General features: G+C 40.8%; 1 protein-coding gene and 1 long non-coding RNA gene across 10 annotated transcripts in view; one reads left to right on the forward strand and one right to left on the reverse strand.

The window, feature by feature from the left end:
• Positions 1-19,629, forward strand: part of LOC310893974 — an 81,959-nt gene that overhangs the window by 4,114 nt on the left and 58,216 nt on the right. The gene's annotated exons all lie outside the window — the stretch shown is intronic.
• On the reverse strand, positions 4,683-18,767 carry STEAP1 (STEAP family member 1). Of its 6 annotated transcripts, none has more exons than XM_083823578.1 (5): positions 18,294-18,767; positions 14,447-14,504; positions 11,660-12,172; positions 9,445-9,609; positions 4,683-7,738 (listed from the first exon to the last, which is right to left on the reverse strand). In XM_083823578.1, the coding sequence occupies exons 1-5, from the start codon at positions 18,449-18,451 to the stop codon at positions 7,481-7,483; spliced, it is 1,152 nt and encodes a 383-aa protein (XP_083679704.1). In that variant the 5' UTR covers positions 18,452-18,767; the 3' UTR covers positions 4,683-7,480. The 6 variants fall into 6 exon arrangements, with proteins under 6 accessions (XP_083679704.1, XP_083679703.1, XP_083679706.1 ...); XM_083823577.1 differs by lacking the exon at positions 18,294-18,767 and adding an exon at positions 17,934-18,283; XM_083823580.1 differs by having other exon boundaries at positions 6,109-7,738; positions 14,400-14,504; positions 18,294-18,429.

Consider the following 19,629-nt stretch of genomic DNA (forward strand, 5'->3'; position numbering starts at 1 on the left):
AGATTATTTTTAGAATGTAAGCAATTAAATCCAGAGCAAAATTTTCTGTAAGTTGAGTAGATAAACAAGAACAGAGGTGTGTCCTTCTCAATGAAGTATAGACCCGGAAAAAAATAAAAAATTGAAAAACTCGTTTAAAAAACATTAATACTTGCCTGAATACCAAACCAGCTGAGGGAAGCACAAGTTACATTGTGGCTTGACCACTGTCTGACAGCTTAAGACTAGTGTTTGTGTTGCAAACAGTTTGGGATTGCAGCTATTTGAGGTCAAATTTCCTTCACAAAGCTGCAGACCACAGGTTTTGCATGGGAGCAGAAGCAAAATTAAAAAGAATTAAGATCACTGCATAATATGTAGCATAATAGATGTGAAAAAGTAGGAATATAAAATTTAACATGTTAAAAGTTTATTGTTATTAACATCTTCATTACTTTATTACATTACATTATGTACGTTGTCCTAGGTTAGGTGTTCGGCTAGTTTATTCTGAATATGTTTTTTCCCTGAATGGGACCATGCCATCGGTGTAAAATATGCCTTGGCAAATAAAACCCAAACCACGATAATTCAACTGCAGCTTAGCACTGTGAGGAGAAAAGCTGTATCTTTACAGAACAATGAAATACTAATTCTGTTCCCAGTCCTGTGAACATTTATGTAGTTAATTCCACAGAAATGAACCAAGGTCAGTGAGTTGCCGTAGAGCCTGAAAGTTAAGCAGTTCTTTGCAAGATCAAAGAAACAGCTTTTCAGTCAAGACTTAAGTTCTCATTCCCAACATATTTTTTTTCCAATCATACCAAATTAGAGGAGTATATCAGTCTAAGAGATTTCCTCTTGAAGTAAAGGAACATAAGCCACACACTACTTGGTTAGACCGATGGCCTAACCCATGAGTACATGTACAAGTGTGGCAAAAGATAATGCTACTTAGGGTGGGTGTGCAAGCCTCGCCTCTCTGTCTTCTGCTCTCCCCCCAAATCCTCATTTGTATTAGTGATGTCTTAGGGTACATGCCTGCAAAGTCCTTTTAGTGTCTTTTTAGGGGCTGTTGTATCTGAGTTTGTTTAAACCCTTTTTGAACCTCTTTATGCTGTTTGCCTCCACAGCCCCCTGTGGCAGCAGGCTGCAGGGGTCCTTTACCCACTGTACAAAGATGCACGGTCTTAGGCAGTTGTAAGCTAATATCCTACCAGTTTCATTGAATCCTCCCTAGGCCTGGTAATGTGGGCTTTGGTGAAAAACAGTTCTCTGTTTATCTTATCTGCTCTCTTCATTGTTTTGCAAACCTCGATCTTCTGCAATCTCCCATCCCATTTGAAGTGCCTTTGCCTTTTTTAGTCTCATCCTGTAAAGCAGCTGCTCCACACCTCGATCACCTGAGATGCAAAGGGAAAAGAATTGTATGAAACTTATTATGGGCTGTTTTAAGGGGATTGTGAGAATGTGCAAGACTTCTTATGGGATGCTTAAGAAAAGGAAAAAAGGTGGAGTAAGGGAGGGATCAAGGTGGATCAGGGAGGAACAAGAACAAGAGAACAGAGGGAAAAGGGCGTTAAGAGTATTGTTAAGTGTTATGCTGCATACCACATATTCCACTCTCCAGCTTCGTGTGGGTAAACCTCTCATCCCCTCTGTTTCATGGATTCACTTCAGGCTCTTCAGATGCTGTGCTATCTGTCTTTGCCTTGTCCCTCATTTTACCCATCTCCTGTACTAAGGATTTCTATTCCCTACTATATTGATACTGTTGTGACCATCTCATTCAGTATCCTCCATCTACTTATTTTTCCCCTTTAGCATCCATTGGGCTCCTTTACTCTTTCCTTTCATAAAAAAATCTGAGAGTTTACAATGTCTCTTTTCCTTGGCATCCTTTTCATTTCATAATGGGATCTCCAGTTGTTCTATTCCTTCCCGTTCCATGTTAACACCACTTTGCATAGTTTCACAGTCCCAGCTTTCCTCTGCCCCAGAATACCCTTTTCTCTGTCATTAATTATTTGCGAATAAATAATTTAGGATGTTGATATTGTGAATGTACTAACTCTATTGGAAATTAGCAGGTACAAGAGAAAGCTGTTGCTATTTTAATTATGGGTCCCGTCAAAGAATTGCTAGACTTCTGAACTGTTGCAGGGATGCCTGAGGTGCCCTTCAAGGGGCTCATTTTCTTTCCACTCAGGTTTCTTTTTTTTCTCCCTCCCTTGCCCCTCAGTTGTATAGATTTCCCGTTAGAACACCTAGAGTATTTTTGAATGAATGACGTACACTGTTCAAAAGTTATCCTGATACATGCACAAGCACAGGTGGACAGACAAGAGAGAAATGCTATCCAGTATATGAGTGGCAGGACTGGACAAAAAGGCAGAGGACAAATTGGAGAAATATTATGTGGCCATTCTTCAAGTCCAGAAATCAGCTTTTTTACAGATTTTCAAATAATGAGGTATTCAGATGGAAAATTTTTCAGTAGAGTACATCCAATGAAACAGTGTAAGCATGTATAGAAACTGACAGCAAACTACAAGAATGACTGTCCAGGTCAAAAGACCCCACACTACACTTGCCACACTTTTTTAACAGTGAGTCCCAAAGATGAAATTTAAGGACCAAATATTTCCATCAGTAGTAGTAGTAGTATTCTACCGGCCGTAGAGGGACCACACATCTTTAACCAAGTCAAGGACATAGCATATTTATCTCATAATATACTTTCTTGCTACAAAGAGGAAAACATATAAAAAGAAAGAAAGAAACGAAAAAATGACAAAACAATGCTATCTTCTGTTGCATCATCTTTATTGGAAGTAGCTGTAGTCTGCTTTGTAAATTGATAATTTGGTTCACTGACTGGTTTTATATTTTCATTTGAGAATCTCTGAAAACTTATTATGCATACTTAGTAAATTATCTCCACCACACCCACTTAAATATTATATTCAATCTATTGCAAATTTCAAGCAATGATGCAAAATTTGACCTGAATTCAATGAGATATTGTTAAGGAGGTGCTCACCAAAATAAATTATTTTACCATCAGCAACAGAGAGTGCTGATAGGATCAAGAAATCCTGGCATTACTGAAAAAAAATCGGTGACAATGGTCAGTCGCTGACAGACAAACTGATTACAGCAGGCTGCATTCTCCAAGGGTGGATTCAGCATGTTTTCAAAAATCTGTCTTTATTTTTTCTTGTGTTCTTTCAACCAATTCTTTTGATGTCATTTTAAGAAAATCAGCTTAAAAGTAGTTAGTCTGTATTTCAGAAATAGTTAACACAAAATTTCATGTAATCAGGGGACAATAGTAGAAACTGTGGATGTAGCAGAAAAGAGAGGAAGACATGAGATCATCATTTCACAGATGAAGCCACACAGTTGACAGTCATGTAGAGGTCAGTCAGTTTGGGGTTTTGGTGATAATTTCTAGAACACATTTTTGCCTACTGATTCATGGAAAACTAAGAACCTGACAAATATGTGAAGTGATGAAACATTCTTGCTAGCAGAATAGGATTTAAGCTTTGAATTTTAGGAGCACTTACTACTGTGCAGTTTAAACCACTTTGAATTAAATCTTCACCCAGAGGGTGGTCGGGCACTGGGACAGGCTCCCCAGGGCAGTGATCACGGCAACAAGCCTGCCGGAGTTCAAGAAGTGTTTGGACAATGCTCTCAGACATATTGTCTGGTTTCTGGATGGTCCTGTGTGGAGGCAGAAGTTGGACTCCGTGATCCTTGTGAGTCCCTTCCAATCCAGGATATTCTGTGATTCTATGATTTCTCTTCCTGTCCTTTGTGCTGGCATATGCACGCGCCTGTCAGGTCAATCAGATCAGTACATGGCTCTGGATGAATCATTACTTTTTAACTGGATCAAACTCCCTGGACTGATTTAGTGTATAGCTTTGCACACTTTTGTTAGAAGAACTGAAATAATTGAGAAGTATGGCCGAAGGGAGGGACAGTTTACAGTAAAGGCTGCTGTCAACAGGAATTGACATTAAGCCATAGCCAGCAAAGCCTGGTTCTGGCTTCCTGGGCACTCATCATTGGTACCACTTCTTGATAATAGTATTCTGGGATCTTGCTATCTCAGGTAAACTGGTCAGGAAATTCCTCAGGTCCCTTCAACAATTTAAGAGTTCTCTCTCCGGTTTCAATTCTGTATCTCTGACTTAATTAAGGAAGTACTTTGTAGCCTTTGTAAAGGCATTGCAAAATCCCTTACACTAGAGTGATGAATTCTTACCAAAGACTATGACTGTATTACTTTCCCCTCCTCTATGTCTTCACCATTCTTGAGCTTTTCCTGGTCTTTGATCAGTGTTTTCAGGGATCACAGGTCTCTTTCCAAAACATTCCACAACTAGCTCAGCTTTCTGTTCCTTCTTAAAAAATCTCCTCCAAATGCTAGAATACATGGCCTGTCAGTTAAAAGATCTATCAGAATTTCTTTTCGTTACGTCTCTCTATGAAAATGTCCATTTTGTTTTTCACATCTATGTCTTCTCTCCTTTGGAAACTCCAGGATCTTCAGCTAGCACGGGGAGAAAGGTCCCCCTTGACTAAAACTATTTTAATGTTCATGTCAGCAGCTCTTCTAGGTCTTGTCATGCCTTTTTACCCTTATACAGGTCTGGATGGATATTACACAATGGCAGACACAGTATATATACAATTAAGCATTTAATGATACATAATTTTATAAAAATAATCAGTGTTATACAAATAAGTGCCTAAAATTGGCAGACACGTTTTTACAGATTTTAGTAGTATACAGATGTATTAATACACTGAATTTTGAAATAGCTATATAAACATAAATTAAAAGGTACGTATGCACTCATTGTAATTAGTGTTGAACTAAATCATATCTATCACAAAAGGAGAAATAAAATACTGTTGATAGCATTTTCTTCTGTAGCTCTTTACACCCCTTACCTGACCCTCCTCCCTCACTATTGCATCTGAATGCCTTAAAAGCTTGAACAGGCTGTTGCAATGTCTTGCAGAGGAATACTACTCCAGTACTACAGATTGGGAAGTGAGTTACTTAAAGGTGAAGTACTTTACTAAAGACTTACAAAGCAGGGAAGAGACTTGATATGAGGTCTCAAATTCTGGCTCTAAGCATTCAACAGTGCTTTATAATGAAAAGGCTAGCTGTTGCACAGAAAACCTTCCTCCTACTTGAGATTTTGTTTTACACATGCCGTAGGACTAGCTTTGAATGGCTTTTTTGAAGGAGTGTCTTCGTTCACCTCTTTTCAGTTTTCAGTTACCAAGTGTTCTGTTCTCTGTGTCACAAACCTTGTTAACCTTGAAGCTGTTTATATTTCCCTGTGGCAAAGGGCTGGCTTCTATGACCAGTTGTAAATGATGAATCCAACTATGTGACCAGAATTTAGCAAAACTGGAGATTGAATTCAGTTCTCCACATTTTCTTAGTAAGGGAGCAGCAGAGCTGATTCTGGAGAGCACAATTTAACACATTTTGATAAAACCAAATGTTAATCTGTTCAATGGATGCATGCTGGGCTTGCTTGGAGTATTTTAAATTTCATCTTTGTCCTAAGTAGTAAATTTGAGCACACCTTTTGAGTAGCTAGTGGACAATTTGACTTCTTTATCATTACACTTGTCTCAACCTGTTCCACTGGAAAAAATTACTTTATTAAGGTTTTTCTGACTCCTGACAACAAAGTGCAGTTAATATTCTGGGTAAGCCTTTGCTAAGTCCTATCTGTTCTGGTCTCAGCTGGGACAGAGTTAAAACCAGGACAATCCCTAACATGACTTCTAATTAGTTTTATTTATTTCCTGTACAGAAATACTAAATGCTCATGTATTGACAACCACACTTTTTCTGTTCTTTCAGAAACTTCTTAAGTTCACTTTCCAGACTGGCTTTCTGTGTTTTAGTGCTTACCTCTGCCACGCATTACTGATTTGATACACAATGTCACTCAAGTCTCTTCAGTCTATATTACACAGGCCACCATGTCCCCACTTACTTTCACAGTACTACATCAAGTGCAAAACACAAAGACAACTTTTAAGTTGCAATACTTGGAGTTATAACAAGAAAAATACAAAATGTAGTATCTCTGTAGCTATTTAATTTGTTAATTATGCTCAGTGTACCAAGTCCACAAATGTACAACAGGATTATTAGCTGCAGAATCATTAGCACCATGTGTTACATATATTTTTATGTAACCATTGTTTTTCTGTTTGTTTAATACCAGAGCCATTACCAGTTACAATTCTCATTTGGGTGATCCTAGTAATAGCTGGCACCATCAGTCCACGTCCTAGTCAGCTCACGCAGGGAAACTGGCAGTGATGTTTCTGCTGCTGGGTGAAAATATTAACTACTGCATAACATATTTAAAAATAGATGCTAATAAGTGAATTATTAATTTAAAACTTTCAGACAGGCCTATGTAACACAAAGAAAGTGAAGCTTCATCAGCTTATACTAAAATTTTAGTAAAAGCAAACATATTCAGAAGTGATTTTACATGAAAATCTCACCAAATCAATGCCAAGGTTCAAATGCCTATTTTTAATGTTTTTCTTCCAGTCACACAATTGTGCTGGCCCTAGAGTAAACAGTAAAACACATTTACCTGACGTGTGAGCTATCCCACTGGAATAATTTGTGTTAATAAAGATTAGCACATGTCAGCGGCAGCAGGTCAAAAGCATGGAAAGTTTCCAGCATCAGAAACAAAAGAATGTGTTCATGGAAAAAAAAAAAGGAAAATGTTTTATGGTTCTAAATAAACAGACACACCTAGTCCTGTATAAGATGTAGATCTGAGTCTAAAACCTCTTATTTTAGACTGTGCCTAAACCTCAGGAGAGATTTGCCTTGCAAAGTTCCCTGGAATTCTGCTTGCCTGATTGTCTAAATTCAATATGTGGTGGGAATGCAACATGATTTTTGTGTGGCTTCTGTGCTAAGGTCCCCATTCTGCAGAGTGAAATGTAGGATGCAGGGGACAAGGGGGGACAGGATAATAAATATTCAAGTTGTTTTCCTTTATAACACTGAGATTTAACCAGGGAACAAACATGTCTGTTGGATCCAGAAAGCGTTCCTGGAGTCTGTGGTGTAATGATTTATTTTCTTTCTGTGGTCATCTGGACCGATGATTTATGATTGCTTTTGCCAAAGAAAGAATTACGATCGAGGTGATGAAGTACTGGCGTTTTAAGAGCAATGAGTCAGAAGAAAGAAATGATCAAATACCAGAACACCAAATAGATTAAAGTGTAAAATGAATGTTTTCAATTTCTGTCTCAGCAAAGGTCCCAGTTGCATCAAATATCCCATACCTTTGCAACTGAAATGAAAAGTAAACAAGTAACATCTAAGAAAAATATGAAAACAGAGCTCACAAGTGAACGTTTTGTGGACTTGAGCGTATTTACATACAGCAGACAGGAAATGTCCATATGTGATCTACAGCCTGGAAGTCATGCTGGTTTGATTGGTTTGTGTGTTGGCTTCCCAACCACATCTGATCTTTTTTATCCTCTTCCTGAAACATGGGAGGAGCAGTATGCATTTACAGAGCAGGACTACAACAGGAAGAAAAACTGCTACCATAAATGAAGGTGGTGTGTACCAGATAAATTGGTTAACATCAACCCACTTATCCCAAGCAAACACCAGTGCGTGAACTGTGCATAGCAGCAGAGCTACATATCCCATCTTGCTCTGAAAAGAGAAAGATAATAGTTATTTATTTTTTCACCCTTGGTAAAAAAGATTACTCTTTTAAGTAAAAATGGAAATCAGAAAGGGCCTCAAACAATGCATGTAAGTGAAAGAAAAGAGAACAGTAGCTTTGAATTAAAATTAAAACCTTATAATTCAAGAATCCAACTGTACCTGTCTACGTCACCAGAAAAGATAAGGCACATTTTTCTCCTATTGATATGATAGTGGACTAATATACAGAAGAGATCACAGATTCCCCAAACTGTGTCAGTTCTCAATATATCAGTTTGTAGATGTCATCTGTATCCTAAATTACTGTATCTTCTGTGATAAATTATTATGAGTTCAAAAGCAGACTTATAAATGGTTTAATCAACTGTTTGCAAAGGGAATTTTTAAGGTCAGTTAAAGCCAGTAACTCTAGTAAATCTAGTACTATGATAAATTTGGCTTAGAAATTGAAATTAAGGAAAAAAGGAAAAGTTACGCAAGAGTTACTAGTACTTTTGTTTCCCGTGTACATAAAAATCTTGCTTTTATTACAAAAATTGAACTACTCATCAGTGTAAAGTGCCTTTTTAAGTGGTAAATCTACAAGATACGATTAGTAAAAAAATTATGTTATTTTATAAAACTAATCCAATATGTTAGCATTACTCTTCCAGATTTGTTCACCATGATAGCTTAATATGGAAAGTACCCTAATATATTAATAGCTTAATATGCACTAGGAGACCCCTTCCTACATCTATCCATATAGTCTCTGTAGAGCTGATAAACTTTTCTTACAAATGATGTACTTCATAGAGTGAACAGAATCCCAAATCACTAACTGTCAAAAAATACAGATTTCATAGCTACTTTTCAAATTCATAACAAGTTCTCAAATGACAGGTGCTAAGTCATTGAATTTTCAGATTTTGGTGTTCAGGGACCCAACTCAACACTTGCTTAACACAGTGTGATCATACTGATGCCAGCGGAACCACCCCTGCTTATTATTGTGCGTGATACAGGAAACTAAGAGCAAAACAGGTATTAGGTGAACAAAACAACGACATCTGTAGCAAAACTCATGACTGGCTGGATTTGATTATGTGTCTGTTCTAAGACGTCTCCTTCTCAGAATGCAACTTTTTGGAGTGGGTTGTGAGGCTAGTGACACTGCATATGGAAAACCTCTGCATTCCAGAAGGCAGGAGGCTTCTGGACTTGCCAGCCACTTGGTATTGCTCAGGCAGTACAGAAAATGGCTCCAAGGGAGCAACAGCCAATGTTCATTTAGTAATGGAAACCCATGCTGTATGCCAACGCTCTCATCTGGTTCAGTACCACCTACTTCCAGGACAGCAGGACACGAGGCTTTCTTGAAACATAAAATGCCCAGAAGATAACTGAAATGCTTTCAGAGCCAGAGGTCTTTGACCTAAGAATAGTTTCTGAAGGAACAACTGCTGCTGGTCAACTTGGAGCTATCTTTCTTTCCACTTTACGCCCTGAACATGACAGCCATTTCTTCTCCCAAAATAACAAATGAAATGAATATTTTTTTGCAAAACAGTTAACAGAGGGTGCTGAATAAACTTTTACATTGGTTTCATTAAAGACTCTGTATTTGGTATTTTTAACTAGGAATAACATTAGCTGATAACATACAGTCCTAAAAATGAGTAATTACATGCAATGATGACATTTATGTGTACCTGAATGTAGTGGAACTCTCTCCAGGTCAAAGAATGATTGACAGATGGGATTGAGGTTATTGCCAATAAAGCCAGCAAAGCAAGTCCCAGAATTCCTAGGGACACATAAATCTCCATTCTCCAAACATCATGTTCAATCCAGGCATTTTCTTTTTTTTGTTTGACCTGCCAGAAGAATCATAGGGTTGGAAGGGACCTTTAAAGACCATCTAGTCCAACTCCCTGGCCATGGGCAGTGATGTCTTTCACTAGGTCAGGTTGCTGAAAGCCCCATCCAACCTGGCCTTGAACACTTCCAGTGAAAAGGCATCCATGACTTGTCTGGACAACTTGTTCTAGTGTTTCACCAATCCCACTGTAAAAAAATGTCTTCCTTATATCTAATCAAAATCTACCTTCTTTCAGTTTAAAACCGCTGCCCTTGTCCTGTCAGTACAGGCTCTGGTAAAAAGGTCTTCCTCCGTCTTTCTTGTAAGCCCCCTTTATATGTGGAAAGGCCACAATAAAGTCTGCCTGGAGCCTTCTCTTCTCCAGGCTGACCAACCCCAACTTTCTCAACCTTTCTGTACAGGAGAAGGGCTCCAGCCCTCTGATTATTTTCTGCTCTAAGCAGTTCACATCTTTGTTGTACTGCGGACCCCAAAACTGGATGCAGTACTCCAGGTGGGTCTCAAGAGAGCAGAGCAGAGAGGGAGAAGCACCTCCCTTGCCCTGCTGGTCATGCTTCTTTTCATGCAGCCCAGGATACAACCGGCTTTCTGGCACACACAGCCATTTCTGTGAAATAGTTATTTTCACAATAATAATTAAGAAATAAGATGAGAAACATAGTATTTTTGTTTGTTTGAATGTCTCTAAGTGTAACTGCTGTTTAATTGTGATGAAAAAGTCTCTACTAGTATCTGTAGAGCAAAGGTAGGCTTCACGTGAGAAGAATTTACAGATTGCATAAGTGTCTTGGCCCAGAACTGACTAGTTCTGAGGCCCATCAGCCTGTCCTCACAGCAGGAGAAACCTTACTCTGACAAATACAAACAAAAAAAACAATCCTCCACTTATGGCAAATTACCTTATCTAGGGGATTATAACACAAGGAAATATATTTACAGCACTATTTTAGGGATCCAGTTTAGCAAGCGTTCTTAACCATGTTATCCTGCCAGAATAGTCTTTTTTTTTTTTTAATGACTCGGTTTATTCAGCTGCACTGAATACAATGGTTGATATGGATGAAAATAAAAATCTGATGCCAAAGCTTGTCCTGTGTATGACTACTTGCAACAGTTCCTTGATGCTGTTAGGGATCACCATAGTGTAATATGCTCCAGATATGATAATTTCTTCACCTGCACTTAAGAACTGGAATCTTGCAGATATTTCTGGTAAACCATTCAAGTCAGATTACCAGTAAGACTATCTTCAAAGTTTTCATCAGGTAGTTTGACTGATGTCAGAATTCTTAAGAAGCCAGTAACACCCTACTCTGCTTTCAATAAAACCTTATATTAGACTTTAAGGATATTAAAACTGTACCTTTGCACTCTACACCTTATGTTGGAATATTCCTTATGCTGGAATACTCATGGCACCCGAGGTGATATATGTCTAGAAACTCTCTAGTCACAGAAAACCTTAGACAGCTTTGCAAGCCAATTATTGCTCATGACTTGGAAGCATGAGTGAAATAAATTGAACTGTTCTAACAAGTTAGCGTGCACCAGCCAAATTGTGTAGTCATCACTGTTCGCAAGTTTAGTCTGTGGCAAATACAAATTATTGTATTTAGCTCAGTCCTCTTTCATTGCTGATAATTCACTTTACACAGATGATGTCTAAAAAGGTGTGTGCAGAAGTTTCTGTAAACAGTTAGATTCCTCTGATGCAGAGAAATTAATCCACACTAAACTAAGTGTTCCAAAGACTTAAATGTATCTGTGAAGCAATTATAATTACGAGTACTTTACACAGAGCTAAGAATTCCCAGATGAAGAAAATGATTTATTGAATACACACTGGCACAGCTGTATTGACTCTTGACTCCCTATAACATGCTTTAACAAGTAGGACCTGCTCTATCGCTTAGCAGTGCTTTGTGAGGAGCTGCTTCAAAATCAAAGGCAATGAAAACAGCTTTCTTCCTATCCAGATTTGTTTGGATGTACAACGCAAGGATTGTCTCAACACTGAAATGTTGGTATTTGTGAGCTCATCATACCTGCTGGAATGCCCAGTTGAGCAGCTTGTATCTGTATGATCTTCTCATTGGATAGCATAGGCTATAGCAGGCGTGCATTGTAGCGAAGAAGAAACTGAGAAGTCCAAATTGCTTTCTTGACAACATCCATCTATCCAGCCACTGGGGAAACCTTTTATACTTGGTGCCAAAATACAGCTGGAAACCAGCCGCTAATATTCCTGGTAAATACACCAGTGCTAAAAGGGTAATTGAAACCACTGGTAAAACTTTGTTTATGACAAGGATTGGAATTTTATAGAAAACATTTTCATTTCTTGTTACAAAAGGATATATGACATCTCTTAGAGAAGTGTAAATAAATGTTAATAATGAGATTGCAGATGCTATCTTCATTGGTAAGTGCCACTTGGGGAACAGCTCCTGCTTGCAGTGTTGTTCTGAAGAGTGTTCAAACTCACCAAAATGGTGTGCTTGATGTAAATCAAAAAGTACAGCTACTTCTGGTGGATTGGTAACTTGCATATCCACATTCTGGAAAAGACAGAAAGGAAATAAAAAGTGAGATCAAACTTCAGTAATCACAATATTTGCCATCATGGCTTTTATACTGTGCAGCACTGAAATCGTATACAAAAAAAACTCCATGCATAGTATTAAAGACAAGCTAGCTTGAAAATACAATCTTTCAAACAGCATAGTTAGTAGTTGAGCAAGGCAATTTTACTGTAGATTTCTCGTTCTTCATTCATCATCTATGGTGATTTCAGAATAGATTTTCATTCCAGGAAGTTAACTACACCACAAGGGAAGATTACATTATGCAAAGCATCATTACAGCTTCTTATGATAGGCACTCCAGATTTCAAGATTTCCAATTTCAGCTACAGACTTAATAATGTAACCCAAATAATATGCACAACAACAGAATCCAGAGACATGACACTACAGTATTTCATTCAGTCACTGCTATTTTAATGACACTTAACTGGGGGAATAAGGATGTAAATAGAAATATTTGGGATCCAGCATATTAGACCAGCTGTGCATCTGTCAACTCTACCTTAAATTTCTATGCTTTTATTCCCAACCTCCCTAAATGTAATAGCATCCTCTTAACTTTTATAAAAACTTGTGAATTTGAGGCACTTCAGTTCAAAAAGCTGATTTTTTTACTGCCAAGTTGTCATGGTTTGATTCTAGTCTTACAGAAGATCTTGGCAGAATTATCACAGGCTTAAGAAGCTAAGCTAGGACAAAATTTTAGTAGAATGTTATAAAGTGCTTTACATTGAGAGAATATATTAAAAGATTGTCCCAAACTTACAGTTTGGGGAAGAGGTACATGATCAACATACGCACAAAATGAAAATATGTGCAACAGCAGGACATGGCAATTGGTGCAGCAGACAGCTGTCCAGGGGTGGAGAGCTAAGAATTTGAAACATTAAGAAATAAACATGCAATCCCTTTAATAATCCAGTGAAATGCAAAGTAAAACTGAACTAATGCAGCAATGGCTCAACTTTAGAATGGCTAAAGTTGCAGGTGTCCAGATCTCCAGAAAGTGACATGGCACCGTGAGGTTTGAGGAAGACAACTACTAGTAGAAAGTTGTAAGTTGGCAGTCACAGAATCATACAATCACCAAGGTTGGAAAGGACCTTCAAGACTATCTAATCTAAATAATTCTGCTAGGATACAGGAGATCTGCTTATTTCAGCAATATGATCTGTCTTTATTCAGAATCAAATATATTGAAGCTGGTTAAGGGGTCAATTCTTGTAAATATTTGTAAATAATGCAAGGGTAAGCAGGTGTAAGTCTTGTGTGCGTCTTCACTAATACAAATAGGCATTTTGCGTGTTTGGCTTTCTTTTAACAAAGTAACAAATGTACACTGCTATCTTGCCATAAAATCCTAAATGGAGACAAGGTAGCCTGTTTCCACGTCTGACCAACTTGCTTGCAGTGCCTCACAGTAAAATTAAAGGGCATGGTCTTTATTAGGATTTTATAGCTGAATAGCTAATATATGTTGATGTGATAATAAAAAATGTATCTTTGTAATGTAACAGTGAAGGTATAGCCTAAGTAACTTCTGTTCTCTAGTCTATGAAGAACTGTGAAGAGTGTAGTTTTTATGCATTGTAGAATCAGGTATGAGTATAAATTACATAAACTGAAATTCACCTCTGAACCCAGTTTCACCTAGAGATTCCTGTTTCTTGAGGAGACAGTTTGTAAAGCCTAATACGGTATTCCACAGACTGAGTTCACAACAGAACAGCAAGTTATCGCTTGAACTTCTTCTGTGCATCAGCCATTGCAGAAGCAAATACTGGTGAAGTGGATCTTTTCCTAGGCTTTTTTTGTGTGGTGTGGAAAACTTCCTAAATGCAATGTGGCAACGATAAAGACTCTACCCAAGACAAATTTTACATTCCTGTTCAAAAATCACGAATTATTTCTATAGAGCTTTGTTCAGCGGGTAGAATGCAACTAACAGTTAACATCACGTAACTATTACTGTGTGGTTTTCTTTTTTTACCAACCCTTGTGTATTTTTTTAGCATGGAATGTGATTAAATTGAATGAGTTGCTCTTTATCTTTTTATCTCTTCATGTCAATATTGAGAGAAGACTTCAGAAGCATTGATGATACGCCAGTGTTATGGAAACACAGTGCGTTTGGACAAAATCAAATAAAGTCTGCAATATTCTGCGTGACATATGAACTGCTCTTTTACAGAAACATTACCAAGTTGCTAAGGTTTCCTCTATTTCTTCTCGGTACGATGCTCTGACCTGCATTCTGATCAATGGTACGACTATCGCCTTCCCTCTTCTCCATTGCAGAAACTCCCTGCAAAACAAACACAGGATGTAAAACAGGTTTTGAAATGCCCTACTGGAACTTTGAGGCCTATTTTCCCTCAAAATGTTTTCTTCCCCCTCCTCCACCCCTTTGCCAGAGAAGTTATGATAATCTAGGGAAAAGAAAGTCTGTCCTCTGAGAACAGAAGAACTCAGCTTTTTAAAAAATTATTTAAAGTGGAGACTAAGAGAACATATGAATCAACATAACAAAATCACTGATGAAAAGTAATATTTAAGCTAAATGCCCATGTTGCTACTGGAATGAATGACTTAAATCAGGCTGAAAGTTTTAAAAATAGAACAATAGAGTTTGAAACAGTTTTTGAATAGGAATAACAAGTAAAATGTTGTGAAGATGGATTTTTGGTAAGTTTACAAAAAGCTTTACTGTGTCTATCCTGTGTCTATCCTAGCAAGAGGCTGGACTTCCTGATATAAGAAACCCATGCAGATTTGCAGTTCCTAATACTTTTTAGGTTTTGCAATTCAGATTTTCAGGCTTGGTCTACCTGACAGTCATCCTGTGGCTTTAGAGGTGTACTCTCCCCTCAAGATTGTTAGGAAACTCCAGTTGGAGCTTTGCTCATTCTGTTCCAAGGTACACTGTCAATATTTATCAATACAAGAGGAAGCAGAAATGGTTCTTAGCTGTTAAGGACTAGAAGAAACCAGAAGGCAGAAAACAAAGAGGAAGAGAAGGGATATTTCTTTCTCAGGATCCTAGCAGTAGAGACAGTACCCTGAAGTCTTGAGAGGGCTGTAAAAGAGCTGCAGGGGGTTACCCCGCAAGGTGGACTTCTGATAGGTACGCCACCCCGTCGCACACTGCTGGAAGCGATGTGCTAGTGCCGAGGCACTGGAAGCTCAGGTTGCCCTGCCGCAGCATAGCACTGTGACCACCTCTACGGCTGTGACTAGTTAGCTCCTCCAGAAAACCTACTGAGCAGCTGGATTACTAGACATGAAACTACTTTGCTAAATACAGATTCTTTTATATTCATACAACTTTCGGGAATTTGTATCAGTTGTATTTTTGCTGCGCTTCAGTGGATGAATCCACACAGTCTTGTGCTATCTGGTACAAACATTTGCTTTTTGCCAAGCCACCAGCCTTCTGAAGCCTAAGTATTTTTTTCCTAAGTATTTCTTTTTTGACTTTTTTCCCCTCCTGCTAAAAAGTTCTCCCTTTGGGCATAACCTTTTGGCCAAGTGTTGCAGAGTAGGGTCAACAAGAGCTTCCCTCTGAAGGTCAGGCTATTAACCCTTTCCTATGCCATTAGCTGCTTGTATATCCTACTGCTGAAGGCACATTTCTTTTTTTTTTTTTCTTTTTTTTTTCTATTCCTAGGGCTAGACCTGGTGTTTCATGCTATCATCACAAAACTTCAGCTCCTCCACTCCCAGAATTAGTTAAAAATTCTATGTTTTGATATATTGTATTTCTAACTGTTACAATGACAAAGAATAGTTTACAAACAGACCTTCGTATAATGTACTTGCTTGGAAAAAAAGGAACAAAGTGATTTCCAGACCTATTTTTAAAAGAACTCAGAATATCAAGGGCAATCATACAGTTTTTGAGGCCTACTCTCTGATTTTTAAATTTTGAAGTGTGTGTGGGGAAGTAAAAAAAAAAAAAGGATGTGAAGAAGTCTTAGACTGATGTTTTACTTTTTCAGATAACGAGATCAACTTTTTAAAATTGTTAAAACAGATGATGGCTCACATGCCTTTGCTCCTTTTTTATTTTTTCTGTACTAACCTCAGTTGAGCTTTCAAGTGTTAACATCACCAGCCTACAGGAGCTTACACAGTGATCCCTGCCTCTTCTGAACTGTCCTCTTCTGGCTGCCACACTATCTTGGAGGTCCGAAAGCATATTTTTGGTTGAGGAGCTCTGCATGGAAATGCTTAACTCACCTGACTCTTATGCTACTATCAGTCTTAATTTAGAAATGAAGAGTCCAGTAATAGCTTCTAGCTAGAGGCTTGTGTTGATGATGATGTAGTAAGTGGTATAGCGATGTGAAAAAAATCATGAGCTGGGATGTCACTTGCTGATCCTAAAAGCTGATTTGGGGAAACAATGTTTAATACAATCCTAATGATTTATGTGGCAGAAAAAAAAAAAGGAAAGATAAAAAAAAATGTGTGTGAATGAATGCATATTCTCTAACAGGGAAATATGTGTTACAGCCATGCGACTGCATGCAAGGAAGCATAGGTGCCAAACCAGATAACTCTGATATCAGAGATAACACAGAGTTATTTCTTTGATACAGCCGATAACAAACCACAGTAATAGCCTAAATACAAGGCACTTGTAATTCTGTTATACAGTGCCTTATGAACTGTCATAACAGAGTCCTTTACAGCACGCCTCTGTCTGCAATATGTTTGAAGAAAGTCCCGTGAGAGACAGAACCCAGTCACGTCCATCCTCTGCGCCCATGCCTCCCTCTCCCGAAGGCAGCAGTGCAGCTGGCTGCGCCTGAGGATGGAGGATCTCCAGCTGCGGAAGGCCAAGTTTCCAGCACTGGGTGTAGTGCAGTTTGGGAGAAGCAAACAGGCTCATTACAGCGCTGAGCCGACAGCGATCCAAACCGGGCAGACCTGACTCTGCCAAAACATCTTCCGAAGTCAATGGGAGGTTTGCCTGAGTAAGGGTTTTCAGGGCAGGCTCACTGAATAGAGAAAAATGGCTAAAATAAACAGGCTAAGATGACAACGATGAGGTGATGGAGGAGGTGCGGGACGGTGACAGCATCCCACTCCTCTGGCACCATCGAAGAATGACCGGGTGAAAGCGTTCGGGGGCAATCGCCTCGCTTTTAAGGTGCCGTGTAGGCACCCGAGAGAGCCGAGCTGGCCAGCCACCCCTCACCCCCGCTGCCCAGGCTCGTCGGGAACCCGGCCGAGCTCTGTGGAGACCCTGCGGGGACCGGCACAGGCGAGCCCCGCTCCGTGCCCTCCTCGGCCAGGGTGCGCTGGGGGCTCGGGGCCCCGCGATCAGCGCTGCCGGGGCCGGCCCAGGTGAGCTCGTCCCGCCGGGGTCCCCCGTCCCGTCCCGTCCCGGGGCGGAGCGGAGCAGGGCGCCGGAACCCGGCCGCAGCCCGCCCGCCGCCCCGGGGCTCACCCACCTCAGCCCGCCGGCAGCGGCGCCTTCTTGTGCCCGGGCGGCGGCGCGGGGCTTCCCCGGGAGCCCCGGCTCAGCTCGGCTCGGCTCGGTCAGGACGGGGAGAGCCCGGCGCGGCCGCGTCGGGGCAGGCGGCCTCAGGTCAGCCCCGCAGCGGCCGGCAGGCGCTGAGGGGAGCGGCGGGGGTATGGGGGCCCGGCCGCAGGCTCCATCTCCCCTCCCCTCCCCGCCCGGCCCCGCCTTCCGCGCCCATCCCGCTCCCCCCAGCCCGGCGGGCACCTGAGCGCCGCGGCTCGCCTCAGGGCCGGAGCTCGCCTCAGGGCTGCCCGCCTGGCCCGGCCCGGCCCGCGGAGCGCCTCGGCGGCCGCTGGGGCCTCGCCTGGACAAAGGGCGCCTTCACCTGCGCCCTCCCCGCCGGGGAGGAGGAAGGAGAGGGAAGGGAGAAAAGGCACCGCTCGCCCCCCCTCACGCCCCTGACGGGGAACCTTCTCCTCACCCCTTCTCCCTGCCCTGCTGCTCCGTGCGGGCTTGTCGCTCCCCCAGCCAGACAAAGGGCTGTATTGAACCCTGCTGCTAACGCGAGCAAGCCTCATTTTAAAAAAAATAAAATATTTTTCTTCAGGTACCACCATCTCGTACCTTTTTTCCTCTGCTGACGGTTCCGAAAAAGCGGTTTTGTCACAGGGCAGCGTGGGCTCACTACCTCGCGAAAGCTCCGTGTTCGAGGATATTTCAACACTTGGTGGCTTTCTGACGTTGCAGAAAACGTGGCCAGTCTGCCCCAGAAATGTTTTCATTTCTTTACGCAGAGCTTATTGCGTCTTGCTCAGGATGGCTTCGCAGAAGCGATGCCAAATTCCAACTCTTTTTTTTTTTTTAATCTTGGGAATGTGTTTTTGTTTCTCCCGCTCCTGTGCTAAATGGACACAGTCTCCAGCTGCACGCTGCATCTGGCAAGAAAGAGGAGATAGTATAATCGCCTCTCCCGTGTTAAAACAAAACCTTAACTTTTGATTTGTCTTTGTAGTTGCCTTCACTGGAGTATTTGAGTATTTGTGCTCTGTATGATGGTTATTTTCCACGTGCTTTCCATTAGTTACTGCTTTTTTTTTTTTTTTTTTTTTTTTTGCCACGGGTGCTCACTTTCGTGTGCTCCCACTTTCTAAAAGCGCCGTTTGATTTTCTTTGCTCTTTTTTTTTTTCGCTCGGCCGGTTTTTGGGTAGTTTTAGCTCCCAGTGAATCGCATCAGCAGGGTGACATCTAGCGGTGGGAGCACGGGGGAGGGCAGCGGGCCGCAGCCACTGCAGGCTGACAGGAGAAACTGGGGCTGGGGGGCCGAAAGCTTCCTCTTGTTCCGAGCGAACTCGTAAGTGACTCTGGCTTCTCGTGAGAAGTCAGTGGTGTAAGTCTTATGGGGACATTTGTAGACCAAAAGGTAGCTCAAGTGATATTTCAGCATCTGGATATCCTATCTTAATTTAAGCGTTTTCATAAAACGCGCAGAAGGTAAGCTCCTGAATAAGCACTCTCAGAAGACGAGACAAAAAGCCAGCCAGACAAAAAGCATGCCATTAACTAAGTGCCTAGTAAGCTGCTCCTAAGTGCCTAGTAAACTCCTTACTAAGTGCCTAGTAAAATAACTTACTAAGTGCCTAGTAAACTCCCAGTATCTCTGGCCAGGCAACCACCGCTCTAGTCTCTGCATCCTGAGCACAGTAAGGTGCTTATCTGTGAGTAAAAATGGAAAGCTCATTTCATGTGGGCGCTGGCAAAGTGGAAGCAGATTAAATGCCAGGGAAAACTTTGCTTTCATGCCTACTCTAAGGCATTACTTTCAGGTATGCAAAGTACCACCTGTATTAGAGAGGCAGTGTACTAGAAAGCACACTGCGTGGCAGCCCTCCTGCAGACTATTACATCCATACGATACCCCTGCACGCTGACAGCTTTGGGCAGATAGTATGCAAGTGCTAT

This window comes from Anser anser (genome assembly GCF_964211835.1).
Source record: "Anser anser genome assembly, chromosome: 2".
NCBI lineage: Eukaryota > Metazoa > Chordata > Aves > Anseriformes > Anatidae > Anser > Anser anser.

What these genes read in the sequence shown, in the direction of transcription:
- STEAP1 (XM_083823577.1), bottom strand. Translation starts at nt 18,247, where the DNA reads ATGAGGCTTGCTCGCGTTAGCAGCAGGGTTCAATACAGCCCTTTGTCT. An exon ending in TACCATTGATCAGAATGCAG is followed by an intron (nt 12,173 to 14,446) that starts GTCAGAGCATCG and finishes TGTCTTTTCCAG; the next exon opens with AATGTGGATATGCAAGTTAC. An exon ending in GAGAGTTCCACTACATTCAG is followed by an intron (nt 7,739 to 9,444) that starts GTACACATAAAT and finishes TTCTCTTTTCAG; the next exon opens with AGCAAGATGGGATATGTAGC.